A 17,304-nucleotide genomic window follows, 5' to 3' on the forward strand; every position below is an offset into this window, starting at 1 on the left:
AAGTGAAAGTGAAGTTGCTCAGTCGTGTCCAACTCTTTGCTACCCGGTGGACTGTAGCCCACCAGGCTCTTCCGTCCATGGGTTCTCCAGGCAAGAATACTGGAGTGGGTTGCCATTTCCTTCTCCAGGGGATCTTCCCAACCCAGGGATCGAACCCAGGTCTCCCGCATTGCGGGCAGATGCTTTAACCTCTGAGCCACCAGGGAAGCCACCGGGAGGCATGGGTTTGGGCAATTCCATAGGTCAAAGAACTCTGTGGGGAGCCATTCCTGGCATCAGGTGAGTGAGCTGTGGACCTTGGGGTGAGAAGCAAACCCTTGTCTGGAAGCCTGGGTCCATCATTAGCACCTCCTCTAGTCTTAGGTCCATCCTCCAGGCTCTGAGTCATCCACACAGTGAAGACATTAGCTCTAACCTCAGGGTCCCATGTGGTCAATTGGTGACGTAAGGAAAGGATTCAGGCTTGGTAGACCGGGGGAACACTGTCTCATCTGAATCCCTTATTGTTTGGGGAAGAAACTGAATCTAGGGAGGACAGAGACTTGTGGACTCAAGATGAACTGACATTAGAGCAGATGGTTTTCATGCGCTTAGATTTCAGCGTTTATTGTTGTTTAGTCACCAAGTTGTGTCCAACTCTTTGTGACTCCATGGACTGTAGCCCTCCAGGCTCCTCTGTCCATGGGATTTTCCAGGCAAGAATACTGAAGTGGGTTGCCATGTCCTCCTCCAGGGGATCTTCTCCACCCAGGGATCAAACCCAAGTCTTGTGCATTGGCAGGCAGATTCTTTACCAGTGAGCCACCAAAGAAGCCCACTCTAGTGTTTATAGAAATATCCAATTTATGTATTGGATATTCTCAGGAATAGAGCCAGAGGTTGCTTAGTGTGGAACAGTTATTCCTGGGGTAAGAGTTTGGGTGCTTCTTGGGGAATTTGAATGATTAATCTGGGGCATGGGTTTCCAGGGGAGGGAAGGGTGTGAATTTTTAGAAATTTTCTCCCTGTGTTAGAGTCATGAGTTGGAATGGAGGGATGGAGGGATGTGGAAACTTTCCATATATATATATAGACACACATACACATACACACACACATACAGAAACTTTCTCATCCTGAACAGACATCAAAATAACTGAAAATATTTGGGAAAAATGCAAGCTGAATCTCTGTGCTTGGTCATGAACTGCATGGACACACCCTGACTGCCTGCCACCCACATACCCAATACTCACCTGACTGGGATGCCAAGCTTGTCTACTTCTTATGAGCTACCCGCCCTCCTTCCTGTTGGATGCCACAGTCTACCGGAGCTCCCCAAGGGCCAGGGCCCTATCAAGACAAGACTGGGGGCCACAGGGGTCTAGTTGGGTGCTGTGTGAGGGACGATGCTTCAAGAGGAAGGAGAGAAGGTAGAAGGGGGAGCTCTCCATTTCTAAGGTCAGGTAGCTCATCCTCCTCCTCATCTCTGCCCCAGGCTTCTCCTGAGGCTCTGGGATATTGGGAAGGAAGGACAAAGTTTTGTGGCTGAGAAACAGGGATCCAATAGCACACATCTGTGCCCTGTTTCTTGGGCAGCATCTCAAAGCTCTCAGCCCCACGGCCCTCTTGCCACGCTGAGGAATCTGCACTGCCTGGAGGGTGTGAGCCTCTGGGAAGGGGCTCAGCCCCACGTGCTCTGTCTCTAGTCACCTCCTCAGGGTGTGCCTTGGTTTCCCCGTCCCATGGGATGGAAATGGCCTGGAGTAGGTAAAGTGTCCTGTCTCCACTGAAAATACCTGTGCGCAGGAGTCAAGAATGCACAGGGCACCCAGCAGCCTCATCTGGGTAGGAGGGCTGGTCATCAGAGCAGGCAGCATTCTCAGTCCTGGGAGAAGAGCTCTCTGTGTTGTCCTCCAGCCCCTCAACCTCCCATTCCACAACCTGCCTTTTCCGATGTTGGAAGTTTGAGTCCAGGGAAGCGCTGTGTGTCCTGGCAATCAGCAGACAAGCCCGGGAGATGGTAAGTCAGGCCCAGGCCTCTGTTGGGGCAGTTCCAACTCATTCTTTTTCAGGTTTAGAGACAAACCCCTGGATTTCACCATCTGGGGCTGTCTCAAGAACTGGGACATTCCTGGGCCTGCTCAGCCCTTGAGTGACATTGTCTGACTTCCCTGAGCCAAAACATACTTGTTCACTCACCAAGGAGGCAGACAGAATTCTGAGATGCCTCCCACATAAGTTGTAGGCGGTGCCTTGGGGTGGATAGGAAGTAAGTGAGGTTTGCCTCCACCTCCCATCTCCCATCTCCATATCCTACAGGCTTTGGGTCTGCTCCCCAGGACTGGGTCCATGAACTGTCACACACACACAACCCCCCCCTCCCCCCACCCCCCGCACCAAATCCCAGCACTCTTGGTATAGAATGCCAAACTCCCTGCAATTTCCCAAGATGACACCTGCTTTGTCTGATTCTAGAGCTAACTAACCTTAGTAGAGAGTGCAGCATACCAGCATCCTTGTCCTTCACTCTAGAGGACTTCATGGCCTCATTTTTATGTCAGACCCTCTAGACAGGGAAGGTGTAGGCAGTTGGTCCCAGGTCCTTCAGGCTGGTCACCAGGATAGTTCTGAGGAATGATGACCCTAGAGGTTTGTCCAGAGGACCTGTACAGACTCCAGCATCATTGTGTCCCCATATTTTTGCAATCCTGGGTGAGGGATTACTCACACCTCTGTCTCATTTCCTTGTTTCCTTTGCTTTACTGGCTTCCCTTCTACCTCTCTGTGAGTTCTTTGCCCCATGGCCTGGAATCTCTCCATTCCCTCAAAGACCTGACACAGAGAGTTTCCCAAGTCCCTGACCTGCATCCTCAGTTCTTCCTACATCACCCCCTCTCAGAGCCAAGGATCTGGCCCCAGGTCCTTCCTACAACTGCCCAGGGCACCCCTCCTCATCATCTGGCTGAGCCTCGATCTCAATGATGCTTCTCTCAGAACTCTCTGTTCTCCTGCCTCCCCTCCCTGTGCCCCAAGAGTCTCCTCCTAACTTTTCTTGCCACCTGTGGCTGAACCTGTTATCAGCCTCATGCCCTACAATCATTTTGGCTCCTGGCCTCCCTTCCCTCTGCACTTTCCATTAAGCATTGTGTCAGCTGACTTTATAGTCCTTTGCTTCCACTTTGTAGTCCCTTGCTTCCCCTGACATCGCCCCCACTTCAGGATCCTCAACCCAGCCTACCAGCTGCCTGGACCTGGAGGTAGAAGAAAATGCCCACTGGGGGCCCTGGCTGGGGAAGTTGATGTGTCCTCGATCCTTGAAGACCTCTGCTTGTCCAGTTGCTGGGGGGGTGCTGGGCTCGCTTGGAGTGAAGTGGGGACTCCTCATTGGTGACTCAAGCATCATCTCCCAAGGGTCCAGGCCCTGAGCCCCTCAGGAGTTTCTGCTTTCTAGGAGTTGGGGGTCTCACATAACCAGTTTCCCTTAAGGAGGCCCTGCTGCCTCTGACCTCAAAACAATGGAGGCGTATCCACCCTGTAGCAGACCCTTTATTTCTCATCCTCTCTCATCAGGGGAGACTCACCTAAGAACAGAGAATTCCAAAGAGCTGATACACTGGAACTCATTTCCACTGGGGTTTGAAGGGCACAAAACCAGTTTTGTTTGTTTTGCTTTAACAGATTCATCTTCATCTTTCTACTCAAAATAACAATTACATTTCTTTACATGCCTGCATTCATAACAAATGATTTTGATCCCTGGGCTGGAGGTGGGGGATTGCCAGGATGGGTCCTCTGGGCTTAGTCCTTCTTACTCCCTCCCCTGCTCAGGCCACCCACGTGAGCCACCTTTCAGCACCAGCATCACCACTGTGGTTTGTCCCATCCCTGGCACCCTCGCCCATTAGGGCTGGAGGAGAGAGAGGTGGCCACCAGGGCAGTCTGAAGTAACAAAGCTTCAGGTTGAACTTGAATTTCTTGCCTCTGGCTAATTAGTGTGGTGATGCATCCACCTATACAAATTACAGAGTGGCTCATGCAGGGGCTGTGCATCTGTTGCTGGCAACCGAAGGGAGTAGAGCTCTTCTCAGCAGGCTCCAGCAGGTGTTGGCTCAGAGGGCACGCCTCTCCTGCTGTCCCCTGACCCCGATTCTTCTTGGCCATCACCTCTCATCACCGGCACCCCCATACACACCATGGCAGCTGTCTTGGACCTCTCCTTCATGTACCGCTGGTTCAAGAACTGCAGTCTGGTCCGCAACCTCTCAGACAAGTACGTCTTCATCACAGGCTGTGACTCGGGCTTCGGGAACCTCCTGGCCAGGCAGCTGGTTGATCGGGGCATGCAGGTGCTGGCTGCTTGCTTCACTGAGGAGGGGGCCCAGAAGCTTCAGCAAGACACTTCCTATCGGCTGCAGACCACCCTATTGGATGTCACCAAGACAGAGAGCATCAAAGCAGCAGCCCAGTGGGTGAGGGACCAAGTGGGTGAACAAGGTGGGACAAATTGCATTCTTTGGTTTTCTCAGTGTATCCTTCTTTTTCTCTCTGTCTCCCACAGGCATCTGACAGTTAGCAGGGACCCTGTTCAGGTAGGGTTGGAGAGAAAGGGACTGAGGCTGTAGCTTAGTGGGACTGGGAACTGCTGTGTGGTTTGGACTGTCCACATGCATGCATGCTAAGTCATCTCAGTAGTGCCTGATTCTCTGAGACCCTATGGACTGTAGCCCTGGAGATAGGCTCCTCTGTCCATGGGATTCTCCAGACAAGAATACTGGAGTGCGTTGCCATGCCCCTCTCCAGGGGATCTTCCCTGGAGACTCAAGTATCAAACCCACATCTCTTGTGTCTTCTGCATCAGCAGGGGGGTTCTTTACCACTAGCACCACTGGAGAAGCGCACTGGACTGTCCACATGAAGAGATGATTTTCCAAGGAAGTTTTCTCTCCCAGAAACTCAGAGGGATGGCAGGGTTTGGTGGGTAGCTGCACTAGGAGATCAGGGAGGGAACACGTGTTCTGAATGTCCAAACCTTTAAATGTCTCCCTGGGACTTCGGTTGTTCTAATCAACAGCTCCTGTAGAAATGTGAGCACGTTTCTTGTTGGGATCAGGCTGGAGGGAGGGGAGAGCGAACATGAGGTTGGACTCCCTGAGTCAGGGCATTTGTTCTCCTTGACTATATCGGGCTAGATTGCAGGGTGAGGAGCGAGACCTGTCCTCTTTCTCATATCATGACAGATACTGGGTTGACCTGAGGCTAAGTGTGTATGTCAGGAGGGCTGCTCTTATTGGGAAAGGAGTCTGTGGGCTAGGGCTAGAGTAGGACTGCATGGGGACCAGCCCAGGCAGTGTCCCACGTACAGGATGTGGGTGTAGGAATAGGAGGAAAGTGTGGCCCAGTTGTAGAAGCAGCAGTCTGGGGGAAGTCCTGCCTCCTGAGGGAACTAAACTGGGGACTGTGCACATGAGTCAGAGCAGAGAACTCTTGGGCCCAGGAGGGGCAGACAGTGACTCTTGCTTGAGTTCTTTCTTTGGCATTTACCACTATTCAACACTCAATGTTTTACTTAGTTTTCCTACTTATCTATTTCTCCTGCTAGAATAAAACTTCTGGGGTTGGTGTGTGTGTTGGGAAGGTGTTGTTCCTTTTATTTATTATATCTGCTGAGTACTTACTTGTGTCTGGCATCTAGTAAGGTGCTCAGTAAATACTTGTGAAAAGAACTAAGTAATGAATAATTCAGCAAGAATGAGTTTCTTTCTTCACCATGCTGCCTCCCCCCAGTGCCCTACATTCGGCTTTGAGCCCCTTGTGTTAATAATTCACCAGGTAATATTAGTTTCATATGGTTTCCCAGGAAACTCAGTGGTAGGAATCTGCCTGCAATGCAGAGATGCAGAGGGTTCGATCTCTGGGTCAGGAAGATCCCCTGGAGAAAGAAATGGCACCCCACTCCAGTATTCTTGCTGGGATAATCCCAAGGTCAGAGGAGCCTGGGCTGTAGTTCATGAGGTCACAAAGAGTTGGACACAACCTGAAGCGACTGAGCACACGTAATAAATGCTGTAATAAACACACACAAACTTAGAGTCTTAAGGGAGCACATACTTACTATCTTATAGTTCCAGAAGTCAGAAGTCCAAAATGGGTCTCCCCAGGCTAAAATCAACGTGTTAACAGCGCTTTAGGGAGGACTGCTTTCATTGCCTTTTCCAGCTTTAGAGGCTACCTGCACAACCTGGCTCATGACCTCTTCATCACCAAGGCCAGCAAGGTCGGGCGCAGTCCCTTTCATGCTGCCATCTCCCTGGTTCTCTGTCTTCTGGCTCCCTCTTCCATTTAGAAGGACCTTTGTGATTATATTGGGCTGAGCAGGCTAGTCCAGAATATATTCCCCATTTTAAGCTCAGTTGAGTTAAATCTCATCTGCTACTTCAATTACTCTTTCCCATGTAATCCACCTTACACAGCTTCCCGGAATTAGTACAAGGTCTAAGCAGCACTGGGAAATGGGGGGAAGGGGTCCTCATACACTTTCTTGTTGCCCCTTAGAGTCTCTGGACATGACAAGTTGACCTGACCCTGAGGTTGTTCACAGAGTTATGAAAGTTCTCTAGACCTCTTTGCAGAGAAAAAAAAAAAAAAGTTTAAGGCTGTCCTGGTTTACCAGCAGGCAGAGCTTTTTACCAGAACCGCTCGGGTTTTACAGTCTTTGGGTCTCAGGGGCTCATGTCATTCACTCTAAGGCAAGAGAGTCTCCTCTAGCTGGGAAGTTCTGAGTCCTGCCAGCCAGGGGTCTCCTGTGGTCTCTACTTGGAGGAAAGTAGAAAGAGAGGGTGGGGACACAGATTGTGTGGGGACCCCTGCCCTAGAGGAAGGGGTGAACCAGGATTGGTGTGTACATCCAGACGGGCCCATGTGTGTGGAAGACTTTCTTGAGGCTACATAGCCCAAGTGGGGTAGTGAGACAGGGGGAGGGGAAGGGAAGGAACCCCAAGCCCCTCCCCAGGTGGAATTTACTTGGAACCTCAGTATGTAAAACAAATGAAAACTGAGGTTCTGCTGCATCTCCCTTCCTTAGCACGTTATGGGATTCAGCCTGAAAGCTCTCAGGATTGCAAACCACAGGCTAGAAATGACTGTCCTAATCCAGCCAGCAGTGAACCTGAGGCCCAGGGAAAGGAAGCAATTTCAAGGCTGGAGTTAGAACCAGTACTAGAACTTGAGACTCTTCAAGTCTGGCCCTTTCAGAGCTAAATGATAATACCTAGCATTATTTCTCTCCATTTATATTAATACCAACTTATTTAAATAATTCAAAGATGGCTCTTTTCATATTTTTCCAAAATTATTTAAATGTTTTATATATTTGTTTATAAATCTTATTTCTTTTCTGGCTTGTGAACTCCTAGAAAAATAAGACCCTGTTTTGTTCAATTTGTGCCTCTAGCACCTTCCTCTATAACTGACAGATGCATGAAATGAATGGCTGTGTGAATGGATGAATGAATGGAGCAATTTTGGTAATGTGTGAAGTAGAATTGGTTTCTTATACTCAGATGAATAGAGAGGGGAAAGTATGATGGGGGAAGGAATTGAAACATTAATTCATTGGTATGAAAATGAGATCTCTTTTCCCCTGAGCTAATAGCTTAGATCCTATTAAGCCTGGATCATAGCTGGTACAGGGCACAGCTAAGCTGGTAGACTGTGTGCATCAGCAAAAGTGCCCCTCTAGGTAAATGTTCCTCTGAGCTGTCATAGCTCCCCACCCCACACCCCCAGTCTGGCTGTCCTATGCTTTATGAACATGCTTAACCATCCTCAGAGCTGGTGGGTAGTGGACCCTGGTGATATTCCAGAGACACTGCTGATTTCTGTCTGGTTCTCTCTCCCTCCATCTTACCCCCAGGCCTCTGGGCCCTGGTGAACAATGCTGGTGTGGGCCTGCCCAGTGGTCCCAATGAATGGCTGACCAAGGAGGACTTTGTGAAGGTGATCAACGTGAACCTGGTGGGACTGATTGAAGTGACCCTCCATATGCTGCCCATGGTCAAGAAAGCCCGGGGCAGGGTTGTCAACATGTCCAGCTGTGGGGGCCGTGTGGCTGTCATTGGTGGAGGCTACTGCGTCTCCAAGTTTGGTGTTGAGGCTTTCTCTGACAGCATCAGGTGACTGGGCCCAAGTACCAAACCACTCGGGGTGGGAGTTCCAGGGGGTTTCACCCCAGGAAAAGAGAGCTGGGTTGGGGCCGTTATGGAGGGAAGATGTTATAACAGTAGCAAGAAGAAGACTAGCCCACCAGGGGCCTTCCCCAGGGACCTAGAAAAAAAGGGATGAAAAGAGGTGGGGTGGTGATGGGCAGCCTTCCCTCGGACTACTTTGGGCCTGTGTGAGTAGGAGGGAGAGTCCCCCAAACAGACAGAGAGGCCTGGAGGCAGATGCACTGTGGGCAACCTTCCAAGGATAATGAAAGCCTTGTATAGACCCTGCATTTCTTTGCCACCTGGGTGTTGGGGGTGGGGCCGAGTGGGAGGGACCTGGTGGGAGCGAGGCGTGGTCTAGATTCTTCTGGGCTGGGCTGGCCTAATGTGAATTGCCCAGAGGCAGGCTTGGGAAAGGGTTTATTTGCATGAAAGCAGCGCTGGGCCTGGGGCAGGAGTGGGGGTCGCACCCCCAGGTTCCTGATCTCCCGGGGAGATCAGCTCCTCTGGAGGTGTCAGAGGTGATTCTCTCTGATGACTCTTGGTCATCGGGGGGTCCCAGACTGAGTCCAAGCTCTTCTTTCCGAGGCGTGAGCTCCACTACTTCGGGGTGAAAGTCAGCATCATCGAGCCGGGGAACTACCGGACAGCCATTCTGGGCAAGGAGGGCCTGGAGAGGCGCATGCGCGAGCTGTGGGAGCGTCTGCCTCCGGAAACCCGCGAGAGCTATGGAGAGGAGTACTTCCGGATCTGTGAGCTCCCCAGCAGGGAAAGGGGTCTCTGAGAGGGGTGGAGAGGTCTTGGGAGTCACCGACGCGATTTCATTTTCCAGATACTGGGATGGAGGTTCAGAGTGGTTATGAGCCTCAGGCCACACCGCTGGCGGCAGAGCTGGGGTTTGAGAACTGCTGGGAGTACCAGAACGATAGCTGCAGAGAGGTGGGGTTGTTAGGAGAGATCCCACCTCGGCCTCTCCCCGCGGCGCCCGCCCTCCATCACCACCCCACCCCCCACCCCCGCACCAAACATCCCTATGCTGGTGAATCAGGTGCAGGTGAATCTGTCCTGGGTACAGAGAAGTTATTAAGAGCACAGCTGCTTGGGCCAGATTGCCTGGGTTTGAATCCCGGCTCTGCCACTTCCCAGCTAGAAGATTTGGGGAATGCTCCCTAGCCATCGTAAGCCTCGATTTTCTCATTTAGAGAATGGAGTTAATGATAGTGCCCACCTCCCAGGGCTTCTGTGAGGACTGATATCTATGAAGTATCTCACACGCATCAAGTGCTTGTTAGGTCAGTAAAGAAAAAAAGCACCCAGTATTTACAAGGAAGGCACTCTCGGCAGCTCTGTTTCTCCCTCTCTTCTCCCTCTCTTCTCCCTCTCTCTCCTTCAAAGAGAGCTCTCAGGTCTCTTTGGAGAGTGGAGAAGGGCCCTCACAGCTATTGGTTATTATGGCCAACCAAATAGCCTCCTGGCTTGTGAATCCCAGGATCAGGCCAGGTATCTTGGAGTGATTTGTGTGTGTGTGTGTGTGTGTGTGTGTGTGTGTATGTACGCGCATGCACCCACTCAGTCTTTGCAACCCCATGGGCTGGAGCTGGTCAGGCTCCTCTGTCCATGGAATGTTCCAGGCAAGAATCCTGGAGCAGGTTGCCATTTTCTTCTCCAGGGAATCTTAGACCCAAGGGTTGAACCCGTATCTCTTGCATTTCCTGCATTGGCAGGTGGATTCTTCACCACTAGCACCATTAGCCATACCCAAAATAGAACTATATTGGAAATAGCAGTTAATTGCAATCTAACCTAGGCACATTCCTGAGAAGCAGCACAGAATCCCTGGAATAGTCATGTGAACAGGACACAGTGTTCTGGTCGTCACGGGCCACAGCCTGGCTTGTTTAGCATGCCTCAGAACAACATAGCCACCTGCCAAGTTTCTTTATCTCAACTCTGCCGGGGAAGCCAGCCAAAACTGCCCTTTTAGTCCCCTTTCTTCCTAGGGAGGGAAGGACTGTTGGGTCCATACTAAGTGCCAAAGCCTCATCTCTGCTATTTTATAGATTTTGCGTGTGTCCCAAGTTGCTTCAGTCATGTCTGACTCTTTGCAACCATATGGACTATAACCTGCCAGGCTCCTCTGTCCTTCAGTCATGTCTGACTCTTTGCAACCATATGGACTATAACCTGCCAGGCTCCTCTGTCCATGGGATTCTCCAGGCAAGAGTACTGGAGTGGATTGCCATGCCCTCCTCAAGGGGATCTTCCCGACCCAGGGCTCAACCAGTCTTCCCAACCAGTCTCTTACGTCTCCTGCATTGGCAGTCTGGTTCTTTACCATTAGCACCACCTGGGAAGCCCCTTTATAGACTATTTTTGCTTAATTCTCACAATAGCATAAACGTTTCCTGGATGTCTGAATGCAAAGCTCATGTTCTTTCTCACTGTCCAGGAGACTGACAGGGGCTAAAGGGTACCTCTGTCTCCCTTCCAATCTGTGTTAAGGTAGATGCTGAGCACAAAGCAGGAGCACAGTAAATATTTGAGAGAAAAAGGAAAGAATGTGCCATAGACTATTTCCAGGTCTCAGATAGCTTCTTCTACCCCGCTGCTTCTGTGGGTCCTCCCTTCCTTCAGAACCTGGTTCCAAAGCCATCTCATCCCACCAGCCTGCCTCCCCTGATGACAGCATAGCCTTCCCTGCCTTTGAGGGAGCCATGACCATGAGCTTCTTGGATGAGGCCTTTGACACTCACCTGCCCACCTGGGTCCTGTTTGTGATGGACTCTGTGTCAGACCCATGGACAGAGCACAGAGTGTTGGATTCCTAGGACATTATCTCACCATAGACCTTCTGACTTTAAGTCAGCATGGCTCTTTTGGGGGACTCCATTTGGGCTTAGCTCAGATTGTAGAGAATCTGTCTGCAATGCAGGTGACCCCATTGTTCCAGTTCAATCCCTGTATCAGGAAGATCCCCTGGAGAAGGGAATCGCAACCCACTCCAATATTCTTGCCTAGAGAATGGGGTGGCAAAGCTGAGGGACTTTCACTTTCAAAATGTAGTTTGCCTTTTTTCACTGCAGTTTTCTCCCTAGGAAAGAGACAGGGAGTTCCTTGGAGTTGGGGTGGGGGGTGAAGTATACTTGAACAACTCTGTTCTGCCCTTATCAACCACCCACCAGCGTCCTGCATGGAAGGGGTGACTTCTCTGCTTCCTGGACTATGCCCAAAATCAGGACAGCTTTTGCTCTCTCTTTGTTTTCAAGTTCTAAGTCCTTATCATGAATCCTGGCTCTCAGGCATCACTTCCTCCTGCGTTCTTGGGGCACTCAGTGAAGTATGAGCCCCATTGAGCTGTTCCTGTCTCACCCTCAGGTGAGGGTGCAGATCCGGGCTACATAAGCTTATCACATGGCTTGCCTCCTGTGTGTATTGTTAGTACGGTGGACTTGGACCATCTCCACATCCATGTGCAGCAGGCTAACAGAATGACCCTCACATTCGTTAGTCCCTTAGCTCATCAGAGCCCCATAATGACCTTATGACCAAAGCAAAGGCAGTGTTACTATTTTTTAATAACATCTTTCTTTTTCCCCTGCAGGCTTTTGTAGAAAATTTGGAAACTCCAGGAAGTTTTCATAGGAGGGAAAAAAAAACCCTCTAGTGACTAGGAATTTCACCAGACCATGTTTTTCCTTATTTCCTTCGAATTTTTCTGTGCACTTATATTCACCCATTTTCTATCCTCGTCTTCTCTACTGTCTACCCTGCTATTAGTCATCTTTATTATTTTCTAGGGCAGGGTATTATCATCCCCATTTTACAAATGATAACAGTTTAAGCTCAAGGTCACACAGCTAAAAAGTGGCAGAACTGGGCACAGTTCTTCTCATTGCTGCTGCTAAATCACGTCAGTCATGTCCAACTCTGTGCGACCCCACAGATGGAAGCCCACCAGGCTCCTCTGTCTCTGAGATTCTCCAGGCAAGAACACTGGAGTGGGTTGCCATTTCCTTCTCCAATGCATGAAAGTGAAAAGTGAAAGTGAAGTCGCACAGTTGTGTCTGACTCTTAGGGACTTCATGGACTGCAGCCTACCAGGCTCCTCCGTCCATGGGATTTCCACTGGAGTGGGGTGCCATTGCCTTCTCTGTCTTCTCATTGCTAGTCTAACACAATAGTAGGAATTCAATTCATAATTACTGAGTTGGGGAAGGGAAATAAGATTATTTATAGTTTGTTTAAGGAACAGCCTAGAGCTTGTGAGATCTGCCTGAAATGTTAGATCTGTAATCTGATGGAAAAGGAGCTTGGATGGAATTCAGAAGACATGATCTTTGATAAAGAATAATAGAGCCTTTGGTACTTTCCCTGTCTTGTACCCTCAAACAGATACTGACAACTTAAAGAGCACAATGCAGTTAGCAGAGCCAAGGATCAGCGAAGTCACCAACAGCATGGAGCACGCCATCGTTTCCCGGAGCCCTCGCATCCGTTACAACCCTGGCCTGGATGCCAAACTCCTGTACCTCCCCTTGGCTAAGTTTCCCACCCCTGTGACAGATTTCATCCTGAGCCGGTACCTTCCAAGGCCAGCAGACAGTGTCTAAGCTGGGGAAGCTCGGGGTGATCAGTGGAGTGTAGGGGAGGGGGTGAGAGAAGCCACCATCAGGTCACAAGAAGAGGGATCAGATGTTCTGGGGGCACTTTGCTTAGCTGACACCCTGCCTGCTGCTGGCAAATTTATGGGTAACTTCTAACAGAAGATACATGCCTCTTCTCACTCACTGGGGCCCACAGAAACTTGAGGTGGCCTTTGCAGGTTCAAAGAGCTATATAGCATGAGGACTCCCTGGTGGTTAAAACTGCACTTTCAATGCAGGGGGTGCAGGTTTGATCCCTGGTCAGGGAGCTAAGATCCCACATGCCACACAATGTGGCCAAAAAGTAAAATTTTTAAAAAAAATTGCTTAAAGACCTATAGCATGGCTCCAAGAACATCTATTTCCCAGTCAGGATATGACTTTTCTTGACCTGGAAGAGTCAGGGAAAGGAAAACTAGCTCCTGCTGAATCATGAGCCTCCCTCAGTTATCACCACCACTGGGAAACTTTGTGGGATACTGTAGCCGACAGGAAAACCCAACCACTTTCCTCTTGTGTCTCTAAATATGCATTAGCCTTATTTACATAGCCCTTTATTTAAAGTATGTATTAGGACAGACACAAAGTGCAAGATTATATCACATAAAATTTATCATAGTATTTTCTCTCTCTTTTATGGATTTCTGTATCCATAGGTGATTGGGACTCACATAAAATAACATTTATTTAATTACCATGGATTAATTCTTCAAATATTTATTGAGGGCCTGCTACAGACTAGCACTGTGTAGGAGCTGGAAGGATACAGTTCAGTTCAGTTCAGTTGCTCAGTCATGTCCGACTCTTTGTGACCCCATGAACTGCAGCCCACCAGACCTCCCTGTCCATCACCAACCTCCCTGTTCATCACCAAATTCCCTGTCCATCACCAAGGAAGGATACAAATATGATTAAATCATGATCTTGGTTTTTCACTCTTTGAGGTTTTGTTTTTTTGTGTTTTATTATAACATCTAGTAGTAGAGATAGACAATACAGAAATCAGTAAGTCAAATTTTTGGAGCTGTGAGGAACCCCTAAGTGAAAATCACTCAGTTGTGTCCAACTCTTTGCGACCCCATGGACTACTCAGTCCATGGAATTCTCCAGGCCAGAATACTGGAGTAGGTTTTCTTTCCCTTCTCCAGGAGAACTTGGGCTATTCCAACCCAGGGATTGAAACCAAGTCTCACACAGGCAGATTCTTTACCAGCTGAGCCATAAGGGAAGCCCAAGGATACTGGAGTGGGTAGCCTATCCCTTCTCTAGCGGATCTTCCCAACCCAGGAATCGAACCAGTGTCTCCTGCATTGCAGGTGGGGAATCTCCCACATTGCAGGTGGATTCTTTACCAGCTGAGCTACAAGGGAAGCCCAAGGATGCTGGAGTGGGTAGCCAATCCCTTCTTCAGCAGATCTTCCTAACCCAAAAATCGAACCAAGGTCTCCTGCATTGCAGGCAGATTCTTTGCCAACTAATCCATCAGGGAAGCCCCAAGGAACCCTCAATTCAGTCACTCAGTCGTGTCTGACTCTTTGGGACCCCATGAACTGCAACACACCAGGCCTCCCTGTCCGTCACCAACTTCCGGAGTTTACTCAAACTCCTGTCCATTGAGTCAGTGATGCCATCCAACCATCTCATCCTCTATCGTCCCCTTCCCCTCCTGCGATCAATCTTTCCCAGCATCAGGGTCTTTTCCAGTGAGTCAGTTCTTTGCATCAGATGGCCAAATAATTGGAGTTTCAGCTTCAGCATCAGTCTTTCCAATGAATATCTGGACTGATTTCCTTTAGAATGGATTGGTTGGATCTCCTTGCAGTCCAAGGGACTCTCAAGAGTCTTCTCCAACACCACAGTTCAAAAGCATCAATTCTTCGGTGTTCAGCTTTCTTTATAGTCCAACTGTCACATCCATACACGATCACTGGAAAAACCATAGCTTTGACTGGATGGACCTTTGTTGGCAAAGTAATGTCTCTGCTCTTTAATATACTGTCTAGGTTGGTCATAACTTTTCTTCCAAGGAACAAGCATCTTTTAATTTCATGGCTGCAGTCACCATCTGCAGTGATTTTGGAGCCCCCCCAAAAAAACTCTGCCACTATTTCCATTGTTTCCCATCTATTTGCCATGAAGTGATGGGAACAGATGCCATGATCTTAGTTTTCTGAATGTTGAGTTTTAGCCAACTTTTTCACTCTCCTCTTTCACTTTCATCAAGAGGCTCTTTAGCTCCTCTTCACTTTCTGCCATAAGGGTGATGTCATCTGCATATCTGAGGTTATTGATACTTCTCCTGGCAATCTTGACTCCAGCTTGTACTTCATCCAGCCCAGCATTTCTCATGATGAACTCTGCATATAAGTTAAATAAGCAGACTGACATTTTACAGCTTTGACATACTCCTTTCCTGATTTGGATCCAGTCTGTTGTTCCATGTCCAGTTCTAACTGTTGCTTCCTGACCTGCATACACATTTATCAGGAGGCAGATCAGGTGGTCTGGTTTTTGCCAGAGACTGTCCTCAAGCAGGATACATTATTGTTATATAATCCTAAGGAATGTACAGGAAAAAAAAGTTTGTACTTGCTTCCTCGAGAATTCTGGACCCCTCTCTCCTTGGTGACCCCTGGACTTCATATCAACCTGCTTAGGAATTGACTCTCTCGGTAGTAGATACAATGGTCATCTGAGTTAAATTCACCCATTCCAGTCCATTTTAGTTTGCTGATTCCTAAAAGGTTGATGTTCACTCTTGCCATCTCCTGTTTGACCACTTCCAATTTACCTTGATTCATGGACCTAACATTCCAGGTTCCTATGCAATTGCTCTTTACAGCATTGGACTTTATTTCCATCACCAGTCACATCCACAACTGGATGTTGTTTTTGCTTTGGCTCCATCTCTTCATTCTTTCTGGAGTTATTTCTCCACTGATCTCCAGTAGCATATTGGGCACCTACCAACCTGGGGAGTTCATCTTTCAGTGTCCTATCTTATTGCCTTTTCATACTGTTCATGGGGTTCTCAAGGCAAGAGTACTGAAGTGGTTTGCCATTCCCTTCTCCAGTGGACCACGTTTTGTCAGAACTCTCCACCATGACCCATCCATCTTGGGTGGCCCTACCCAACCTTGGGCATGGCTCATAGCTTCATTGACTTAGACAAGGCTGTGGTCCATGTGATCATATTGGTTAGTTTTCTGTGATTGTGGTTTTCAGTCTGTCTGCCCTCTGATGGAGAAGGATAAGAGGCTTAAGGAAGCTTCCTGATGGGAGAGAGTGACTGAGGGGGAAACTGGGTCTTGTTCTGGTTGACAGGGCCATGCTCAGTAAATCTTTAATCCAATTTTCTGTTGATGGGTGTGGCTGTGCTCCCTCCCTATTATTTGACCTGAGGCCAGACTATGGTGGAGGTAATGAAGATGTCTGGTGTGCTGCAGTCCATTCATGGAGTTACAAAGAGTTGGACAGGACTGAGCAACTGAACTGAACTGAACTGAATGAAGATAATGGCGACCTCCTTCAAAAGATCCCATGCATGCACTGCTACACTCAGTTCCCCCAACCCTGTAGCAGGCCACCACCGACCCACACCTCTGCTGGAGACTCCTGGACACTCATGGGCAAGTCAAGGAACCCTAGAGGTAATCTAACTCAGTACTTTTCCAACTTGTCTGCATGACATAGTCATCTGGTTAATTAAAATACAGATTTCTGGGCCTCAGTGTTAGAAAATCTGATTCATTAGGCTTTAAGTGGGGCCTAGTGTTGGGAGCCGTGTTAGGCATTACTGACAAAATGGAGGCACAGCCTCAACCCCCTCTCCTCACCCCGCAGGCACAGTCCCAGGATGAAGGGATTAGCTTTTGTGATTCTGACTTGTTCTTTCCTTTCTTTGGCTGAGTTGGCTGGAAAGAATGTTGAGGTGCTTGAGAGATGCATGAGAAAGCACAAAGCCTTCTACAGTTGCGCCCAGAAAATAATCTATAAAATAACCATTGACATTTGTTCAAGGATCTTTACAAAGAATGTCCCAGGATGAGCAGGTAGGCCATAGCTTGAGGCCATGAAAAGGATTGTTATCTGAGACCTGTTTGTGAGGGAAATATTTATGGCAAAAAAAGTTTGCTGAGTTTAGGGTTTAGGAATAATTAAGAATAGCTAGAAACCTTTTCAGGAGATAGTGATCTTTAGATGCTAGGGGCAAACAGGATTTAGAAAGATAAGAAATAAACTGAGGAATGTAGCATGAGTTACAATGTAATCAGAAGTTAAGTATGGGACACATAAGAGAAAGTAGATAATAGATAGTAAAGCTGATTCTGAGAGAATCACTGAAGCAGGAACTCTGAAGAACAACAATGATTTCTGGAGACAGTAAATCTGGGTGGGAGAAACTGAAAATGTCAAACCTTTGACCTAATGCTTTTGTCAAAGTATAAAAGAGAACCTGAAGCTTGAAGATCCCT

General features: G+C 48.6%; 1 protein-coding gene across 1 annotated transcript; it reads left to right on the forward strand.

Annotated features, from left to right (window-relative positions):
* The first annotated feature begins 4,175 nt into the window (after positions 1-4,175).
* On the forward strand, positions 4,176-13,423 carry SDR9C7 (short chain dehydrogenase/reductase family 9C member 7). The gene is made up of 4 exons (XM_052639909.1): positions 4,176-4,476; positions 7,895-8,153; positions 8,775-8,938; positions 12,579-13,423. The coding sequence occupies exons 1-4, from the start codon at positions 4,176-4,178 to the stop codon at positions 12,794-12,796; spliced, it is 942 nt and encodes a 313-aa protein (XP_052495869.1). The 3' UTR covers positions 12,797-13,423.
* The last annotated feature ends 3,881 nt before the right edge of the window (positions 13,424-17,304 follow it).

The sequence above is a fragment of the Budorcas taxicolor genome, chromosome 5 (assembly GCF_023091745.1).
Source record: "Budorcas taxicolor isolate Tak-1 chromosome 5, Takin1.1, whole genome shotgun sequence".
Lineage (NCBI taxonomy): Eukaryota > Metazoa > Chordata > Mammalia > Artiodactyla > Bovidae > Budorcas > Budorcas taxicolor.

What these genes read in the sequence shown, in the direction of transcription:
- SDR9C7 (XM_052639909.1), top strand. Translation starts at nt 4,176, where the DNA reads ATGGCAGCTGTCTTGGACCTCTCCTTCATGTACCGCTGGTTCAAGAAC. An exon ending in GCTTTCTCTGACAGCATCAG is followed by an intron (nt 8,154 to 8,774) that starts GTGACTGGGCCC and finishes CTTCTTTCCGAG; the next exon opens with GCGTGAGCTCCACTACTTCG. An exon ending in AGAGGAGTACTTCCGGATCT is followed by an intron (nt 8,939 to 12,578) that starts GTGAGCTCCCCA and finishes ACCCTCAAACAG; the next exon opens with ATACTGACAACTTAAAGAGC.